Source organism: Centruroides sculpturatus, unplaced genomic scaffold (assembly GCF_000671375.1).
Source record: "Centruroides sculpturatus isolate CEXI.00-Female unplaced genomic scaffold, Cexi_2.0 scaffold773, whole genome shotgun sequence".
Lineage (NCBI taxonomy): Eukaryota > Metazoa > Arthropoda > Arachnida > Scorpiones > Buthidae > Centruroides > Centruroides sculpturatus.
The window spans coordinates 223,010-242,723 of NW_019384998.1; the positions used below are offsets into that span (position 1 = coordinate 223,010).

Here is a 19,714-nt window from a genome sequence, read left to right on the forward strand (position 1 = left end):
AAACAAAAATCAGTATAAACAAAGATTGCTTTATTGAAAAAAATTACACAAGTCAGTAAAAATGTAAAAATACATATTTAATTTATTCATCTGAGTCTTCAATTTTCGGTGCCAAATAGTATCGTATGTAGCCCATATCTTCAATTTTGTACTCGACAACTAAAAAAAATCTCGAGTTTAGAAAATAGTTATACCACCACTCAATCTAATTGTAATGTTAAACTTACCTAGTGGAACATCTGCAGAGATGGAAATCTGCACTTGAGGAGATAATGGGGTTGCCTTAGTAAAAGAATTCAAATATCTTAGAGCAAAAGTCAGTGACACCGGTTCTTGCATGTCAATAATCACTGCTTCTTCTTCTTTATCAACATTAGCAGTCTGAGAAAGTTTGACATTTCCTGAAAACAGTTAATAGGGAAGTTATTTTTGTTTTGATTGAGTAGATAGATACATTGTAAACATTTATTTAATTAAGGGAAAAAAAGCCTATAATTTTTCAATATTCCCACAATTTAAGACTCGCAGATGAACACCAACTTCAAGTGTTCACTTTGCCTTTTATATGAGTGATGAGAACTTACTGTCCTATACTGCTTAAATAAAATATAACAATGCCAATGATATTCTACACATCAAAGCTAAAGAAAAAATAAACATTAAAATGTCTGACCTCAGACATCTGTGAAAATTTAATATAAAATACTGAAAAATGGATTTTAAGGGAAGTGTAACATTAAAAAAAACCAAGTCTTACAATAGAAATATGGCAGGAACCTAAACATTTTTGGATTATGTTTTCACTTAATATATAAATGATACTCGAAAGAATTTTGGTCTTTTTAAAACTACTATAACTATCTTACATTTTATAATGGGACAGTAGTCCATCTATCAATTTAAATTAACAAACATATATAAATAACATTGTCATTTTTACTGCTACTGAACTTAGAATAAAAACAGTCTTGTCCCAAATATGGCCTTGCCATTTTACTTATGTCTCGGAGACTCACTTTGACGCTCAAGGCAGGTCTCGTTCTCATTCTCCAATCTTTGGTATCGCTGGTTTTTAACACTATCTTTCAAACTTTGCTGGCCACAGTGCATTTTCAGTGAAATTAACCTATCCAATTTTGAAATTTCTCAATGTTGCATGTTGCCCCGGGTTGAATTTTTGTCAGCGCCTAATGAAAATTTCCTGTTTTTGAAAAAATAATCCTGGCTATTGTATTGTCCAGAATTAGTTTTTATTTTGCACAAACAACATATATATTAATTAGTAAATGTAGGAAGAAAAAAAAACTAACTTCTGATATGTATTTTTTTTAAATATAAAATTATAACAACTAGCGCCATCTACTTTGAAAAAAGGTTTCAATGCTGAAACGAGATATCTCGGGCCAACTGATCAAGGTCAGCATGTCACGACCAGAGATATGCTGGGAATAACACAGGACAGGTAAATGAGTTTTTTCAAAGATTCATTCATCAAAATTCTATTTCACATTGTTTGCATTTCCAACTTTTGAATGAGCAATGCATGCACAAATTTCGCACTACTGCTTGTTCACAGAGAGTGTCGCCATTTTGAATTTTATTTTGACTCGGGTTCTCGGTCCCGAGTATCTACAAGTCTGGTTTTTTTATGCACGCATGATTTGGGCACCTAATACTCTGTGCCAAATTGCAACTCCTGACATATACAGTACTCCTTCAAACCTCTAAGCTGGTTACCCAGCAGGCAGTATGATTTTATAAACAAGACATAGTGTTGTCAACAAACCTTTTCAGTTACATGCCTCAAAAGTGAAATTGCAGCATCATAAAGGAATGTGCATAACCACATGCAAATTGCAGGACTGGTAGAGGTGACAACAAAGCTATGCAAATGATTAAGTTTGCATATGCATTAGCTCATGTGGTAATCAGTTTTTGGTTATAACACCAGCAGACAGCTCAGCCATAAATGCTATCAGCAAAGATTCATGCCAGTCAAACTTTTGAAGCAGCATAGAAAAAGCCTGAGATGACAGTGAGCTGAATCATTTTCCAGCCATAAACTGGTAGTAGACTGTATCCCAGAACTGTATGACCTTGGTTTGTCAACATGCATAGCTACCATGCATGTTGGGCATGATGTGAGTACCATACAGTGATGTGTGTAACATGATGGATGCAAGAACATCTGTGAACATGCTGAAGAGGAAAAGGTCACACCGCCACAGAGAACACATATCAGCAGATTTGCCAAACAGTCTGCTGGAACCAGTTTGCCATGGCAAGTGACATCTGAAGCTGCCTGTCACCATCAACAGGTGTATCTGTGTCCACCAACAATTCACAACAGGTATGAAGTTGGGCTGCATGCCTGGCATGGTGTTGTCATCATTGCAGCTGGACCACTGAATGATATTGGGTATTGTTTACAGATGAATCCCTCTTCTGTCTGTGGAGGAATGATGGTAGTATCCAGGTGAATGCTACATGCCAGCCTTTTTTACTGAGTGTCATACCATACCAGGCTTCATGTTAAATCAGTGGACAAGCAATGGTGCACATTTCCAGTTCTCTGACAGTGGATCAGTACATCACACAAATTATGGAACTTGTGGTTCAATCACACCTAACAACATTCCATTAAGACAATGATTGACTGCATGTTGCATGGTGAACTCTTACCAGCCTGAATGGATTTCACATCTTTCCTTGGCCAGATCTCTCTCTCATCAAACACCCGTGGGACCTCATCAAACATGAGGTACACAAAGGACCACCACCATAAACGACATGCATATTGCTGTAGGCACCTCAGGCAACCATTAATTGACTCATTGATAATATACCTCACCATAAAGCAGCCCTTGAGGACCATACGCAACAGATATTTGTTACTGAATAAACAAGTGTCTTTGTTTGTTCTTTTAATAATTTTCATATATTTCTTACTGGTCCTTCAATGTGCATGTTGCTATGAGCATTCCTTCATGGTGTTGCAATTTCACTTTATTTTCTTACTACACTCCTCAACTTGTTCAACTAAAACAAATATTTTCTTGGACTGCATCCATAATTTTTTCTATTCAAGCAAAATAAAATATTTTACTCACCTGTGCCTAGATCTCCACTCACTGAGAACTTCACACCGTCTTTGGTACAGGTGATTGACACAGAATCTCCAATTTGACTCAAATCCCGACATATTCTTTGAAATTCAGAAGATGGCATTTTAACCACCACACTGTATTCTGTATCCTGCAAAAAGATTTAAAAATTTGCTGTCATATTTTATTAATTTTTTTTACAGATGTAATGATTAGCAAAGAAATTAATCATTAATTGTACATTCAACCTCCCTATAACACGGGTTCCTATAGTTCAGATTCCTATATCACGGCGAAAAAGTTGCAACAGTATTCGTACAAACATGCTAAAAAAACTCCTAAAATTCAGTAAAAGGTCATCGCCAACTCGTGTTTTGACAGGATTGTACAAACCGTTGAGTTTAAACAAGCAGCAGACCTACTAAAAACCATTTATTATTTAATGTCCATAAAAATTATATTTATATGAATGACGTCTCTAAAGTTCAGCAAATTTTTTGCAAAAAAAATAATTTATCGGGAAGCATGCGAGTGCCATTTGATGACAATCTCCACGACGAAAACAAGCTTAAGCAACAGCATAGTCAAACGGTGCACACTCAGTAAGTAATCCTACAATTTTTTGTTTATAGCATAGTTTATATGGATTATTCCCAAAAAATTATATGTATTTTGGAAATGTTGAATCGAATTAGTCTAGAATCGATTAATTTTATGGAAGAAACCTTTCAAACAGCCGTAGTCCGTAAACTGCATACATGCCGGGCTGTGATTGGCTGGACTCCTAGAAGCTGGATTCATAAAAAGAGGAATGTATCTACCGTGTTATAGGGGAAGGTTGACAGTACTAATTGGCTCCACCACCAATCAATTGTCAAGTGATAACTCTCCAGTAACTGAGTAAGTGGTAAATAATCTTCCATTTGAAAACCAATTTAATAATTTAAATTTAAAAAGTTTAGTAACATTAAAGAAATAATAAATTAAAATTTGTTTAATCACAAGTAAAATAACAAATGAATGAGTCATCCCTACTTAATTTGAACTTGTTTAATTCAAAATCCTTTTTAGTTCAAGCACTTGAGATTCCCCCAGATGCCTTGGCAATTCCTAATGTTTTTCGTTTGAATTTGCTTTTCTCCATTAATTTGAAGTGACGTGACACCAACGTGTCATCTATCAACAATCAACCACTTACATTTCATTTCTCCTGCCACACTGGACTATTTCCTGTAAACTAATTCAGAATCAGAGACATTACATTTCTCAAGATCATGTGACATCACTGCCAACTAAACCTCATCAAAATTAAATTTAAAGCATTTCTTTTTTTGTACATTTTTGATAAGAAAGGGAACTTATAAGGCCTATTAACATGTTTTTTCTGGGTTTTACATGATAAATTACCATCAATTAAAACACTAAAAAATATAGTAAATGAGCAGGAATTCTTTAAATTACACTTTATATATCATTTATATCATAATTCTTATAACACTGTAAAACTTAATGCAGTATAATAAACACTTTAAAATAGCTGTCTATTTTTGATTACATCCGGAGTTGATAGCAGTCTTGAACGAAGTTGCTTAACATACCAAATACTTCAAAAAAGGCTTTGATATACAGTATATCCTTGCAAGCAATTAAAGTATCCAAAATTCTTATTACAGAAAGTGCTTCCAATTGGAATGGACATGGGTTCTCTTCTTTTCCTTGTTTTTCTTCATCATCATTCTTTTTGCTGTAACCAAGAATCTTCTGAATTTCACTAAGAGAAGTAAAAGTTTCTAGCCCATTATCCAATTTGATGAAGTCTTCAAAATTTCCTTGCACATCTTCACAAGAGAATTCTCATTTGGGGCATTCAAAAGCTGTATCATCTACAACCATCTCCAGTTCCTGGTGAAGCAGTTTTTAATTACATCAGGTGTCACGGCTTCTCAGGAAGAAGCAATGTTTCTAAGTGAACCTAAAATTGTCCATTTTCTTGCAGCATTAATTTGAACATTCCTATACTTAATTTTTATTAAGCAGTAGCATACTAAATGCCACTGATAAGCAAGTTTGAAGGAGACAATAGAGAGGTTGTGGCTGTCGTATTCAGCCCAAAATGTGAACGGCGGACCAGCAAGCACTGCCATCTGGCAATTCTGGATGGTCGATAATGGCAGTTGCTACTGTGAGGCTCTGGACAGGTCCGAACCCTCACTAAAATTCGCATTAAAATAATTGTTTTAGAGAAAATAATATATTAGTTAGAAATAGATTTTTATGATATGAAAACGCGACGCTAACTTTAAAACAATAGAAGAAGGTAAGTCCGTCGACCATTTCCGGTTGGAGATCGAATTAAACTTCGATTTTGACCTCTCCCGCGCCCTCGAAAGGTTTCGAATTGTCATCAGGTGATGACGGGAGACCAATCGGAAAGGGGAATCTGAGAGAAAACAGATAAAACCCCGGAAATTCGAGGACGCGACGGCTTCTTCTCACGAAAGTTCCAAGTGACGAACCTGTTGTTGTGTGTGTGTCTCGCACCCATCTTCGTCTCCATCTCCCGACCTCGGATCGACATCTTTCCATCAACGGAAGTCGACCGCATCGTCCCGGAGTCATCGAGACGTGATGGAATGGTTCATTCGCGAACAAGGGACACTCCTTCAAAATGGGACTATCTTGGAAAGGAGAGGAAGACCCAGAGGCCGCAGCCGCCGCAGAACTTCCAAGATCGCGGAAATCTTGTAAGCTTCTTTCGTGTTTAATAAACGGTTGTGTTGTTTGTAAACGAAGCATCTATCTCTGACTCAACTGCTTCCACATGTTGATCGTTACCGCTCGGCAGTCCAAACGACAAGGGAGACGACGATGATATATATCACATATTATCGTTCGTCGAGTCTTTTTTATTTCTCCCCCCACACTACGTCTAGCATGGCGAGTAGACAATTGGCTTAAACTTTGCACTAAACTCTATTTTTTGCCTGTCTATCACATTATATTGAACTTGGGCGTCAATAGACAGACAAAAAATAGAACAAACTATACTATTAAAAATTTTTGAAAAGTTTTCCAAACTTGCAAATGTGCCAAAGTAAGTGTCTGAGAGAACTAAGCAACGTACATCCATTGTGTTTGATAAGAAGAAGGGATATATTTAACAATGTATGGAAATTTTATAGTGTCCGTGTAGTCACATAATTCTTCTAGTTTGTAATATGCAAACTTATGGTGTACAAGTGCCATATCGTGGTTAATGTTTACTGATGAGTTGCCAAAAGCCCGAAACATGTAGAAGTACCATATAAATTAAATAAAGATGAAAAGAAGCCACGTGTTTGATTACTAACACAATCTTGTGTTTAATACTCTCAAAAAATAGTATAAAACGGTTTCAAAAAACAAATAAAGATGAAACTCATTAGTTATCATCATAAACTGAAAATAAGACTTTTCAGATGCTTTTTGTAATACATAAAATTACCAAGATTAAACTATGTTTATGAACTGAATATCTACTGCTTGAACCAAGAAGGTATAGACATATTTTAGCAATTCCAATTAATTTTAACATAACAGTGATGGGTGAAAACTGACCCAAGTGGAGTTCTAGTAGTAAAAAAATCTTGTCAATTCTAGTGTTTAACAATATAATGATCGACATCGTAAGCTATTTTTATTTCCAAATATAATTGTTTATAGTAAAATACATACCGGAATTCCTAAATGTTCCGTGTCTAAATTCATGAGCTTCATCTCGTAATCTGAGATTTTCTCTTGATCTGGAAAATAATTTTAAAATTAAGAGTTTTTTATTTATATGATAATGTTACAAATGTAATGCAAATAAATATAATTATGATAATGCAAAAACTTTTGCCTCTCTTGAAAAAATTCAAGTAAATATTATAGTAGGATCTTATTTTAAATGAAACTGATATACACGAATTTTATTTTTGCAAATGATGAATATACTATGAGTGTACAGGTTTAGGCTTTGTTTCTTTGTTGTACATTTATCTAATTTAAATTTACTGTATTTACTCTCATATAGGACGAGGTGTGACTTTAAAGATCAAAATAAAAAAAATTAGATTTATTAAATACAGTTCTAATCTCATTTTGTTTAATCACAAGTAAAATAACAAATGAATGTAAATGCACACATTGTCCAGCAAAAATTACTGGCATTTTAAGAAATTTTTGTTTTAATTAGATGATAATATTTTCATTTAAATTATTTACTTTTTAAAAACAATGGTCAATTTAGTCAAATTTAATTTCATTATTTAAAACTTAATTTTAAATTGTCACTTTTCTACAAATTTAAATATTAATACAGAACACAATCTACTGATAACTCAAACTGTCAATTTGTCTAGAAATCCAATAAATTGAGTTCCAGACAAATTGATATTTTATATTATTTTTGCATAAGCTGAATACAATAACAGAAAAAGTGTATACACATTTAGCAAATATTTCCAAATTTATTATTATATTTTACAAAAATATTAAATAAAAGCTTACTTGGTGCTTCAAAAACAAATGTTACAGTGTCTGCATCATCTTGTGCTTTAATTGTTATAATGTCATCATTGGCTGCACACTTCAGAATCTTCGACATGCTAAATACAAACGTAACAATTTATGATTCGTTTTAATATTAATTAATAAAATAAAGATTGAGAAAGGATAAATATATGGAATTTTTAATTAATGGAATATCTTAATTAAATACTGTTTACCTAATTTGAAGTATTGAAATTCATCAAAGCATTTTATCAATGAAAGGAAAGTTAAGTTTTCTAGCATGTTACTAATCAGAAATCTTTGCTCAAGAATACTCAGTATTGCAAGAAATGAATAGCAGGAAACGATTAAGATATTTTTAGTGTATTTTTTGGTTTTGTTTTCCATGATTTAAATTTTGAACAAATCATACACATACATCTATTTATATTGTAACTATATTTAACCAAATTATATTCAGACAAATCACATTTATTCATTTTTCAAACAAAACTGTGTAAATGAAACTATTGGATTGTTTGGAAAGAAATTTAGTTTTTTTCCTGTGAAAAAAAAAAAAAAAAAACATTTTTATAATAAATATTTTATTGAATTATATATTGACCATTTGGTCAAATACCTGTTACCACCATATGATGGTAACAGGTATTTGACCAAATGGTCAATATATAATTCTGGTAGTAGCATGATTCCACATTTATGAAAGTTTTGATGTTTGCTTATAAAAAACGGATCCAAGTAATTTTTGACATTTTCATTTCAAGTAAATATCTTACAGTTTAAAAACATTTTATAAAGATAGGAACAAGTAATAATCTGAGGGTGCCTGATATGGTGAATATGGTTGGTGTGATAGCACATCCCATCTAAGCTGTAACAATTTCTGACCAGTTACCAAACTTGTGTGAAATTTGGCATTAATATGGTAAAACACTACACCTGTTTTGTTGATCAATTCTGGCCTTTTCTGTTTGATGATATTACTCAATTTGTTTACTTAATTAATTTGAAAGTGAACTGCCATTAAGGCAGTTCACTTTCAAATCAATTGTCTGGTAAAAGCTGAAAAAAAAATTTTCTTAAAAATCCCACAAAAGAGAGCACATGTGAAACTTTAAGAACATGTGGAACCCATATATCGAGTTTTGAAACAAAACCAATTCGTTTCAAGTAATCATAAACGGTTCAATTCAACAAATTTAATCTCTTAGTGATTTCATGTGTTGTTATTTGGCTGGTAGTCTGCTTCAATCAGTACCTTTATTTTATTTTCATTGGCTTCAACTGACCATCCAGAATGTGGTGCATCTTCAATATTGAAATTACCAGAAAGAATTTTTGGAAACCATTTTTGGCACTGTCGTTCTGTCAATACATCTTCTCCATACATGTCACACAATTTTTTTTCTCTTGAACAGCATTCTTACCTTTTCGGTAATAAAAGAGCAAAATATGCCGAAAACGATGCTTTCAATCTTCCATATTTGATGGGACACCAAAAAAAAAAAAAAAAAAAAATGTACAGAATCAAACAAATTTCTTTTACAAATAAGCCTTTAAATATCAGCTGTCAAAATATATAACAGAAATGTGGTTTAAAATGAAATTGGCTGGTAAAAAATACATCTAATTCCTCTAGTAATAAAAAAACAAAATTATCAATACTTTCCAAACAACCCAATATTTTTTAATTTTTTTTTTCAAAACGAATGTAGTCACAAAAGCATTGCTTTGCACAAATTAATTCGGGTACATCTGAATTTATAAGTGTAATTCTTAAAGTTTGAACTTACTATATGTATATACTGCATAGTATTAAACAGTTCATATATTGTTCAGTACACTACACATAACTGTACACAGTGTATAATATATTTGAACAAACAAAAAGAAAAGTAAAACTGTAAAATTAAGTCATGTACTTTTAAAAAACTGATCACATTTTATTTGTTTCTTGTTTTTCCAATGGACATGTGACATTACATCCACATGGTATCTGCCAAAACTCCAATCATGTGAATGAATGAAAAGTTATTCTGAAGGTTAGCAATATTCACAGTAAATAATGAAATCAAATGAAAAACCAGAAAGCAATTCTTATTCACCTAATTAACTTGGTTCACACTACAAAATGTGAAAAGCAAAACTTTTCAATGTGTTGTATTGACAGAGTAAATTGCTAAATGGAAAAACTCATTGGTTCAGAAAAAACAAAGTGAATAGTATGTAACATGTAATGATATTACAAGCATACCTCAACTTTCAACATGTTAGGGACCAGAACACTTGAAAGTTGAGGCACAGCTTTTATTTGGCATGGAAATGCATTAGGGCTATCAAAAAACAAATATATATGAACATTTAGTAAATAGAAATAAACAAAAGAATAAATAAAATAAGTAATAATACTTTATTAACTTTTATTTATCTTAGAATTATTCATATATACTAAAGTAGATGTAAATATTGGTTATTTAAAAAATTCTAGTTTTAAAAATATCTGAAGATGAGCTATTTTAAGTTGATTCTCTCCAAACTGGAGAAACTCAGTTTAATTCTTTTAGAAGGAGATTTAATGGGCTAGGGCTGGTATTGTTGGCTTAGAATCTGAAAAGTTAGTGGATGAATAACTGCTGTTAGTTGTGGTTCTGTCTTGAAAAAGGAGAGTATGTATGTTTGCCTTCTTGAAGTCATCTATCTCCCTTTCCCTAAAGCCCTGGTCACACTATGCGATTACCAGCTGTGCAGCCCGCGACGGCTGTTTCTGTTAACTAGTAATCCCCCCTCAAAAACTAGCGTGACTGCAACTGCAACTGCAACTAGAAATAAAAAGTTTCTTCTACTTGCGACGATTGCAAATGTGCACCTCATCAACATGGCGGATAGTTAATACTTTTACAAGAATCAAAATAACACATTAATACACTTAACTGGTGATTTTACCAGAATCAAAATTGATCCAGCTTATTCAGGCTCACAAATACCTGTGGGATTTTAATTCTTCGTTTTATCGAAGTTTTTATCTTTTCGTGTATTCTTGCCAGCTCTATCAAAATAATTGCCTTTTTTTCTTTTATTCATTCCAGAAAAGGAACTGCTTGCTATTTTAATAAGAAAAGTGGCTAAAATTCCATAAATACTCTGAAATAGAACTTAAAATGTCGGCAAACTCACGAAAGTAGTCAAAAACAAGCTACTGTAATTTTATTGGTTTATTATAGGGTCATGTGTTTCCGAGTTGCAACGTCAATGAACAATGCATGACCACAAGAAGACGCGTGCAACTCGTGCTTATTGCAGTTGCAGTCGCCTGTGCGGCTAGAAATCGCATAGTGTGACCAGGGCTTAACAAGTTCTCCATAACAAAATGTTTCATGTTCTAATCAATTATTTACTTTAGATCTATCAAAATTGTAATCCATCCTTTCCCAATATACAGTTGTATTCACTATTTTCACAATTCCTATTTCCATTTCTTTGATGGTCATCTCCTTAGGCTGTGTTTTATCTTCAAGCATGGCTTCCTATTCATCCAACAATGTTTTTTGTTGTTCTATCATTAAGAGATCCTAATCACTTGGCTGATTATGAGACTCAAGCAGCTTTTTAAAATTGTCAGTCTATTTCCAATTCCAGTTGCTGAGCCATTTCTATAAAGCCTGAAGTGATGACTTCAACTGTTTCTTCAAACTCTTCAAATTCAATCGTTAGAGTGGGATCAGTTTTTTTTACAAATTCCTTTCAGATTGGATTTTTATATCGTCCCATGCTTCTCCAATAGCATTGATTCCATTCAGAATATTAAATCGTTTCCTAAAGACTTAATTTACTTTACTTAGGTCCATCAACATCAGAAACTAGTACAGCAATAACTTTGGAAAATGTCTGTCTGATCGAGTAAGATTTAAAAGAAGAAATTACAGCTTGGTCCATACACTGCAACAAAGTTGTATTTAGAGGTTGAAACACAACTATAATTTCTTTGTGAGTCTCAATCAAGTCTATGGTGGCTGAAGCATTATCCAATAACAGTAGAATTTTAAAGGAAAACAGCTTACCCGTCGCGCATTGCTGCGATCTCAGAAGAAACAAAATTCAAGCAAACTCGTTATGATAAAATTAAGTTTACATTTTATCATTTTTATTGGAACTTATTATTATTATTCATTTTCACCGGGAAAACATTTCAAAGTGTCGTTTCAATTTTATTTATTTATTGGAGTGCTTTGTGGATACACAATATTTTTTGTTTTTCCATCTAGTGCGTACACGAATAAATCAGAAGGTTTTCCAACGCGTGAGTTGGCCACATACAGTTGTCCACGTGAGAAGCACGGTTTCTTTAAATTTAGCCCACATACTCGCAGAGATTGTTAGAAGTGCGATATTCCCCATTTTTATATATACAGTGGGTGATCAGTTAACGAACATAATCCGTTCCAAGACTTTGTTCGCTATCCAAATTGTTCGTTAACCGATTATCGATTTACCATAGGTTTTAATGGGAATTTAATTAATTCGTTCTGGAAACCCCAAAATAAAAAATATAGGCTATACTTTCTTACCATGTTTATTTATATGTAATAATAAAAATACATACGTACAGTCTTGCGTTAAACTGAAGAAACATGACTAATAAGTCATGTTTCTTCAGTTTGAAAGGGTTAAAGAATCTGTCTAATGTCGATTGCTTTTCTCTCTCCTTCAGGATTTTTCGTAAGTAATTAATAGCATTGCAATTGTAGAAATCCCCAAGCCTCAATCTGGTTTGGATGCCATTTTAAGACCGTTGTTCTGACATCATCCCACTTCTTTACAAGATCTTTAATAGCAGATATCAGCATAAGTCCGCATTTTCAGAAGAAAACATATCTCGCCGAGTTTCTTGGCGTTCTTCATTCAAGAGTTCTTGGCGTTCTTCTGTCGTCAGATCCGTTTAAGGTTCCATTACGAACTCTTCGATGTTCTTTATTTCTCATATGTGATTTTTGTTACTCCTTTAGCTGCTTGAGTCTTCTTGATTATACAGTATTTTTCTTAAAAAAATGAACTGCGGCCTACTGTAGACCTGTTCACGCCATACTGCCCAGCAACATTAGGTATCTTCTGCCCACTCTTTACCTTTGCTATTATACTCTCACCTTACAAAAAAAAAAAGACATGCAAAACTTAATGAGTGCCTACCCGACAGTCTCGCGAATACATAAAAGAATTGTTTTGTCAGAAAAATAAAAGGCTGGAATTACAAGGGAGAGTTTCAAAGTTCGGAGGAATACTATCCGATCGGTATATACCGGCTTGAGCGTCGATGTCGACGTCTCCCACACTCCGAAAAGTTTCGAATTGTTGCCCGAAGACAAGGGAAGACCAATCGGTATTCATTATTTTACGTCGCTTCTTCTTGTGTTTGTTCTGTGGAGTGTTCATTATCCGATCATGTGTTCGTTGTCTGAACATAAAAATCTTTCGCGAAAGTGTTCGTTATCCGATTTGTTCGTTAACCGATCACCCACTGTATTTTTTAATCCTTTATAATTTTGATTATTTAATTGCTCCTTCCTCTCTTCCTAGGTGTGTTGTGAAATTTCTCATAGTTGGATAATAAACCGTTTTATTGTAATTTGTCTTTTTAAATTATTTTGAGTTGATATTAAAATTTGGAAAAGGGGATCCCTAGATTGGTAAAATAGGTGAATTTCCTTCTACAACTTCGGTTGTTGTTCGGGATACAGTTAAGGTTTTAACAAAGTTCGAGCAATTACGTAATTAGCAAAAAAAAGTTGAAATAAAGTGATTAAACAAAAGTTATTACAAATATTGTAAATAATAAATGCATATATAGAGATATTTTTTGGAGGGGGAAATGGTCTTCACAATTTGAAATCGATTGAACACACAGTGCTTGAATGCTTGTGTAAACGTGCGCCATCTATTGTAGGATAAATGCCAGAAACCTTCGCGGGAGTGTATTAAAAAACTTCCCAAAGCTTCATGGCAATCGTACTACACCAGAAACCTTCACGGGAGTATATTAAACAACTTCTCAAAGTTTCACGGCAATCAGATAAACGGTGTGGTAATGCATGAAGGACACACACACATACATTCATTTTTATATAAAGGAAATATTCTGTTTTGTACAATAATTTCCATCTTCAGCTTGAAATTACCAATGAACCAAGTCATAAATAATTCATCAGTCATTCAAACTTTTTTGCTGGGCCGTGAAAATAATTTTTCAGGGCCTAGAATTCTCAGAACAATAAATGATCATAGGCTTTAGTTTGCATTCACCAGCTGCATTAGCTCCCAATAACAGAGTAACTTATCCTTGGCAGCTTTGAATCCAAGCATTAATTTTTCCTCTCTGGCAATATATGTTCTGTATAGTATTTTTATCCAAATCCAAACCTATTTCATGTACGAATCTGTTTAAGGATCTGAAGGAACCCCTTTGGGGGAGTGCATTTTCCAATGCTGGAAGAGCTCTGAAGAGAAGTGACCCGACAGATTCAGATGCTCAATAAGAAGGGGACGCTGAACGGAATCCAAGCACTTCCATGCCGCTGGCAAGTGTGCATTGATAAAGGAGGGGATTATTTTGAAGGCATGTAATCACTTGTATCTTTTTCAATAAATATTTTTCAAGTAAGAACCAACTGTGCATTACTTTTGGGACAACCCTTGTACTTTACAAAATAGGTCATAGAACTTCCTGTGCAAAATTGGTCTTGAATGCAGAACAAAGGACATTGTCTGGGACTCTCCTTAATAAACCATGACAACTGATTTTCAGATATGTTATACTTTTTGTGTTATTTGTACTACTATTTATATATGTATGAAAAACTATCAATTGTAGCTAAAGGAATAAAATAAATTCCTGAAAAATGACAATCATTATTAAATATAAAAAAAATTGTCGTTTTCAAAATGTTGTAAAACCTATAAACTGTTCATATATGATATAAAATAACAAAAGGCATATATTTATATATAAAATTAAAGATTAGTAATAGAGAAAAGCGCGCAATATTTATTACTATCAAATTATTATCGTATTGTTGAGTAAAAGAAATTGATCATTGAATATTGTATTAGATATTGTTAAATACCTGGTTAAATTGATACCCATTGATAAATTTCGATCACATCGGAATTTATCGAAGCCATCACTTCTCAGATTGAGGGAAACCAAACTGACGTGAGAATTGTCCATGGCTTGTAAACTGATTCCCGTGGCCGCACAATCCCACGTTGCTTCATTAATAAGATCTTTAATGGCTTCTAAAACCTTCTTTAATAAGGCACCTTGAACTAATCTGGCTTCGAACATTTTGTCTTAACTAAACAAACTCAGGACAGATGCAGACAAAACCAACCACCACAAATCCCGCCAAATAAAGCGCGCTAAAATTACATAACACTGTTGCCAGACAGAAATTATCTACTGATAATTATCAAAAAATAATATGTTTCACTTTAATTACAGAAAGCGAAATATTATTTTTTATAACATTAATAATAGTAATAATATAATTATTTATTTTAAAAAGAAGTTGATGTAGCAGAGTCATTTTGTTTTTTTTTTAAACTCTTTCCGCCCTGTTTTTTTTAAACTCTTTCCGTTTTCTGGGAACTAAGAGGGCCTCTTTTTTGCAAGCTCATTATGGGTACGGCCAGGCCCACAATGGGGCGACCGGGTGGTGAGGGACGGGGCCCGACATATCCAGACGGACCAAACCCCGAAAAATTCCTGGGGATTGTTCGACCCGCCAGGATTTGATCCCGGATCCCCCAGAGCGGTAGGTTGCCACCTTGACCGCTCGGCCATCCGGCCGTCGAATCAGCTTGGGTATTAACCAATGAGCATTAGCCATTACTCGCTTAGTTGTGGCAAGTTACTTCCAGTTTCTTGCTTATTTGCTAAACATTTCATCCCCATTATAAACAGCGTTATGGAAGCTTTACGTTTTACTACTGGAATACGAGGAAGTTCGCTATAGTAGCTGTTAAATGCATGATTCTTTACAGTTAATACATGATATAAAAATTTAACACAATTAACGGAAAAGTCTTTTTGCGTCTAGTAAGAGAATATAAAATAAAATTCATATATAGTCTGACATATATAGTGAAAAGTGCTGGCATCATTGGAGGAATGTGCTATTGGTTTAACTAAAGCGACATCACGCGTAACGTTACTCTCACGTCGATTCTTTCCATGGACCAGTGGCGTGCTGTCATTGGAAGCAGTGGGAGCGCCGCTTTCCTTGTATTTTCTAAAATAATAACTACAAACTGCGCGATTATTTTCAAATTTTAACGTATTTTGGATTAATTAAAATTAATATTTTATTATAACCGCATTATGTATCTAATTACAAATTTCTATACTACACGTGAAAAAAAAAGGATAAGATCGCTACTGTATATTCGAATGTCAGTGACGGAACGGAAGCGCTGTATTGTCGAAACCGGATCAGCTTCAAAACAGCCAGATTATACTCATTAGCGCATGTGTTTTACAGAGCACCAAACCTCACCCGGTTTAGCTGGTGGAAGCTACATATAACGCTTCCAATGATTCTATACAGGACCGGATCTGGGCTGTTAGCCGCCTACCTGCTATATATTTGGCCGCCCTCGCCCGATTAGGGAATTTCGCCCGCGAGGGAATTTCGAAAAATCCCTTGTTAGTGTGCATTTCCATGGCATACCCCAAGGACTGTATACTACAAGGATAGCCAGATCCCTATTCTACAATGTTAGCCAGGAATGGCAAGTTAGTGACGTCAGCATGTGTCCTGACCTCTCTGTTTACATAGAGCAGGGTGTGCACGTGTTTAGTTTTCGCTTTTAATATTCGTCCAATTTTGTGATTAACGAAGTGATTTATTTTAATATTTCTGTAATTGTTTTATTTGACTGTTTTTTATAAGGTAAGATGATTTAAATATAAGTCATTAAATATTTAAAGCTATATTTTTATGTTAGGTGAAGAACAAAATGCTGAGTACTAGGTGTGCTGTGTATGGTTGCAATAATAACCTTCTTTTTTCAAATTGGAAGCAACCTGTTTACATCGGGTTTGATCAAAAAATGACAAGAGAAATACTTTTAAAATTAATAGCAGAACTTTATTTACTATCGTATAATGTAGTAGCTTGCGTCAGTGACTGTAGTTGCAGTAACATAAGTTTATGGAAAGAATTGAATGTGAATATCAATGAAACGTTTATTATGAATCAATTATTATTATCAATGAAACGTATATTAGAGATATAAATATGTGGTTCGACATTTTTAATAGCTATGCACCAAAAGGTTCTGTTCCAAGCAAAAATGGATATGGTGTAGACTTGGAATTACAAGAAGAACATTTAAATAAAATGATAAAAATAATCTCAACAATGAGAGCAAGTGGAAAAAATGCCCTCCAAATTTTCCAGAAAGGAATGATAATCTCAATGAAATCGCTAATTGATCTTTTTCAAGATATGAAATCGACTTTTGATATAAAATACATCTGCACTTAAATCAAGATTGTCTGGAAAATTTTTTTTTTTCAAATTAGAAGCCGGGGTCCTAATGAACATCCAAGCCCATTAAATGCTATATATAGGATTAGATTGATTATTTTAGGTAAGAATCCTGGTATTTTAGAGTCAAAAGTAAATACTACAGATCGAAGACAAGAGGAATATATTATACCCAAAGTTTTAGAGAAAGCACATGTAGAAGTATCAAGTGAAAATACAGACCAATATACTGAATGTAAAACTACTTTTTCTTCAAATAAATCTTCAGGAAACTCTACATGCAATCTAGACTTTAACACAATCTCTGAAGAAACTTCCTACGATGCTCTCGAGTATATAGCAGGATATTTTGCCTATAAATATAAAGAAAAATACCCAAACTTAATTAATTCCACTAACAAAATTAAAAATCATTACAACTATAGCATTCCGTCATGGGTGCAACATTTATCTTATGGAGGGCTTATTAAACCTACTGATGAATGGCTAGCAAAAATTATAGAATGGAATAAATATTTCGAAATATATCACGATGAATCGTATAAAAAAGGCCCCGGAGTTGTACAGAATTAGTCAGTGGAAACAGTTTTACCTTTTACTTTAATAAAAGATTTTTGTAAATTAAGAACTATAATAAGAATTAATTATAGAAATCTTAAACAAGAAAACTATAAAATATTGAAAAGAATGCCTTCTGAAAATGGTGATTGTCGAAAAAAAATTAAAAAGTTAAGTAAGATAATCACATAATAAAAAATATAGCTCATTAATTTGTTAAATAAATATTAGACAAAAGACTTGTAAATTTATTGACGTACAGTACACTTATTAAATCCGAAAATTCTACAGTAGTTTACATTTAGTAGTAATTTAATAATTAATTAAGAAATGATTTAATATTTTATCGTATTTTGTTATTTGAAAGGTCTGTCATGTTGAAGTAGAGGACTTGCTGTGACGTCACATAGATCCAAGGTCATGCTAACAAATATACGGGATCTGGCTATCCTTGTAGTTTAAAGTCCTTGGGCATACCCTACTAAATACCCTACTAAAACGCAGATAAAAACAAAAAATCGCATCTAAAATAGTATAGTAGAAGCCATTCTTCCGGTTAAGCCTTAATGCTCTCCCTCTCTCCCCCCGCGGAGGAATTTCGAAAAATCCCTTCTTAGTGTGAGTTTCCATGACGTACCCTAACTGTCTACCAAATTTCACTTCTTTAGGTTAAGCGGTTTGCTCTGGATGATGATGATCGTGGCTAGCAATTTTATATATTTAGATATGATTCAAATTTTTACAAGATATTATTATTTATTGTGAAATTTTGCCAGCCCCTAAAATGTAATTTTGCCGCCCCTTAAAAAGTGCCGCCCGGGGCGGGTTGCCCCTGCCGCCGCCACTACACTACGCTACTGAATAAAGACAGAAATTTTTCCAATTCAATGAGAGTGACTGAAAAGTATATTTTGGAAATTTTCGTGGTCTTAAAACGAATTAGTTAGAAAACAAACGACGGACAATCTATTAAGTTTAACATATTTAGATTTTTATAGCTATGGTGAGAAACGTGTAAAATGTACAACAACCCTGTCGCGTCCTTTGAGGTATACTAGTGATGCGACAAAAGAGACATTTGACATTGACCGGTATCGGCACCCTCGGGATCTAGTAGTCCGCGTGCCGTGCAACGTACTCTGATTCCATCCATTAGCCACTCGTAGGGAGCTATTTGACCAAGTGGATTGTTTTAAGATTTAAAAAGTAAAGAATATTTTGTTATTTTTATGTACGTTTCTTTACAAAGTTATATTTAATTATAATTTTCTTTAAAAGTATATTCGTACAATTGAAGAATATTTTGTACCAGGTATGTATTGTACACCCACCACACATTTTATTTCACCAAGTAAATTTTTATTATTTTATTTTTAATTGTAGCCCTTATATCGTGGCTGACGACTTGGAATGTAATTATAATATTAAAAATACATTTAGGGAAGTCTGCGGTTTTTACTGGCTTATCGAACAAACGATACGAATGGACCATAGACCATCACTGACGCGCAATTAACTAATTGCCGCTGGATGTCGGCTTCTTACAGAAACACAGCTTCCTTATCAAATGTCACGGCACGCCACTGCCATAGACAGACTAATAAGTCCTTTAAGATTGTCTCTGGGAATCCGGGCGAACAACTGAGGAATTTTTCAGAGGTGTATGTCAGGGGTCGGCAACCTTTTGAGTCGGAAGAGCCAAAATTATAATTTACAAAATTTTAAAGTTTTTAAAGAGCCACAAAATTTTTTCTTGCCAACAATAAATAGTACTCGCATAAATAAAGTTTTTTGATAAAAAAAACTAATCTATTTATTCATATATAAGTAGTCTTTTTCACAACAAATTAGATAATATATATATATGGCATTATTAGATAATTACTTATTATTTAAGTAAATTATTACTACAATTAAACATTTACTTACAACACTAACTTGTACTTCAATAACAAACAATTGAGCAAACAAATTCAA

At 33.5% G+C, this 19,714-nt stretch overlaps 1 protein-coding gene across 1 annotated transcript; it reads right to left on the bottom strand.

Annotated features, from left to right (window-relative positions):
* LOC111633160 (proliferating cell nuclear antigen-like) lies at positions 1 to 15,054 on the bottom strand. The gene is made up of 6 exons (XM_023377687.1): positions 14,753 to 15,054; positions 7,635 to 7,732; positions 6,819 to 6,886; positions 3,111 to 3,255; positions 228 to 401; positions 1 to 159 (listed from the first exon to the last, which is right to left on the bottom strand). Exons 1-6 carry the CDS (start codon positions 14,971 to 14,973, stop codon positions 83 to 85), a joined length of 783 nt encoding a protein of 260 aa, XP_023233455.1. The 5' UTR covers positions 14,974 to 15,054; the 3' UTR covers positions 1 to 82.
* Between the last annotated feature and the right edge of the window lie 4,660 nt (positions 15,055 to 19,714).

Excerpts from the sequence above, each read along its gene's own strand:
- LOC111633160 (XM_023377687.1), bottom strand. The coding sequence starts at position 14,973 with ATGTTCGAAGCCAGATTAGTTCAAGGTGCCTTATTAAAGAAGGTTTTA. Across the intron at positions 7,733-14,752 it reads ATGGGTATCAATTTAACCAG|CATGTCGAAGATTCTGAAGT; the intron begins GTATTTAACAAT and ends GTTTGTATTTAG. Across the intron at positions 402-3,110 it reads GAGTGGAGATCTAGGCACAG|GAAATGTCAAACTTTCTCAG; the intron begins GTGAGTAAAATA and ends AACTGTTTTCAG.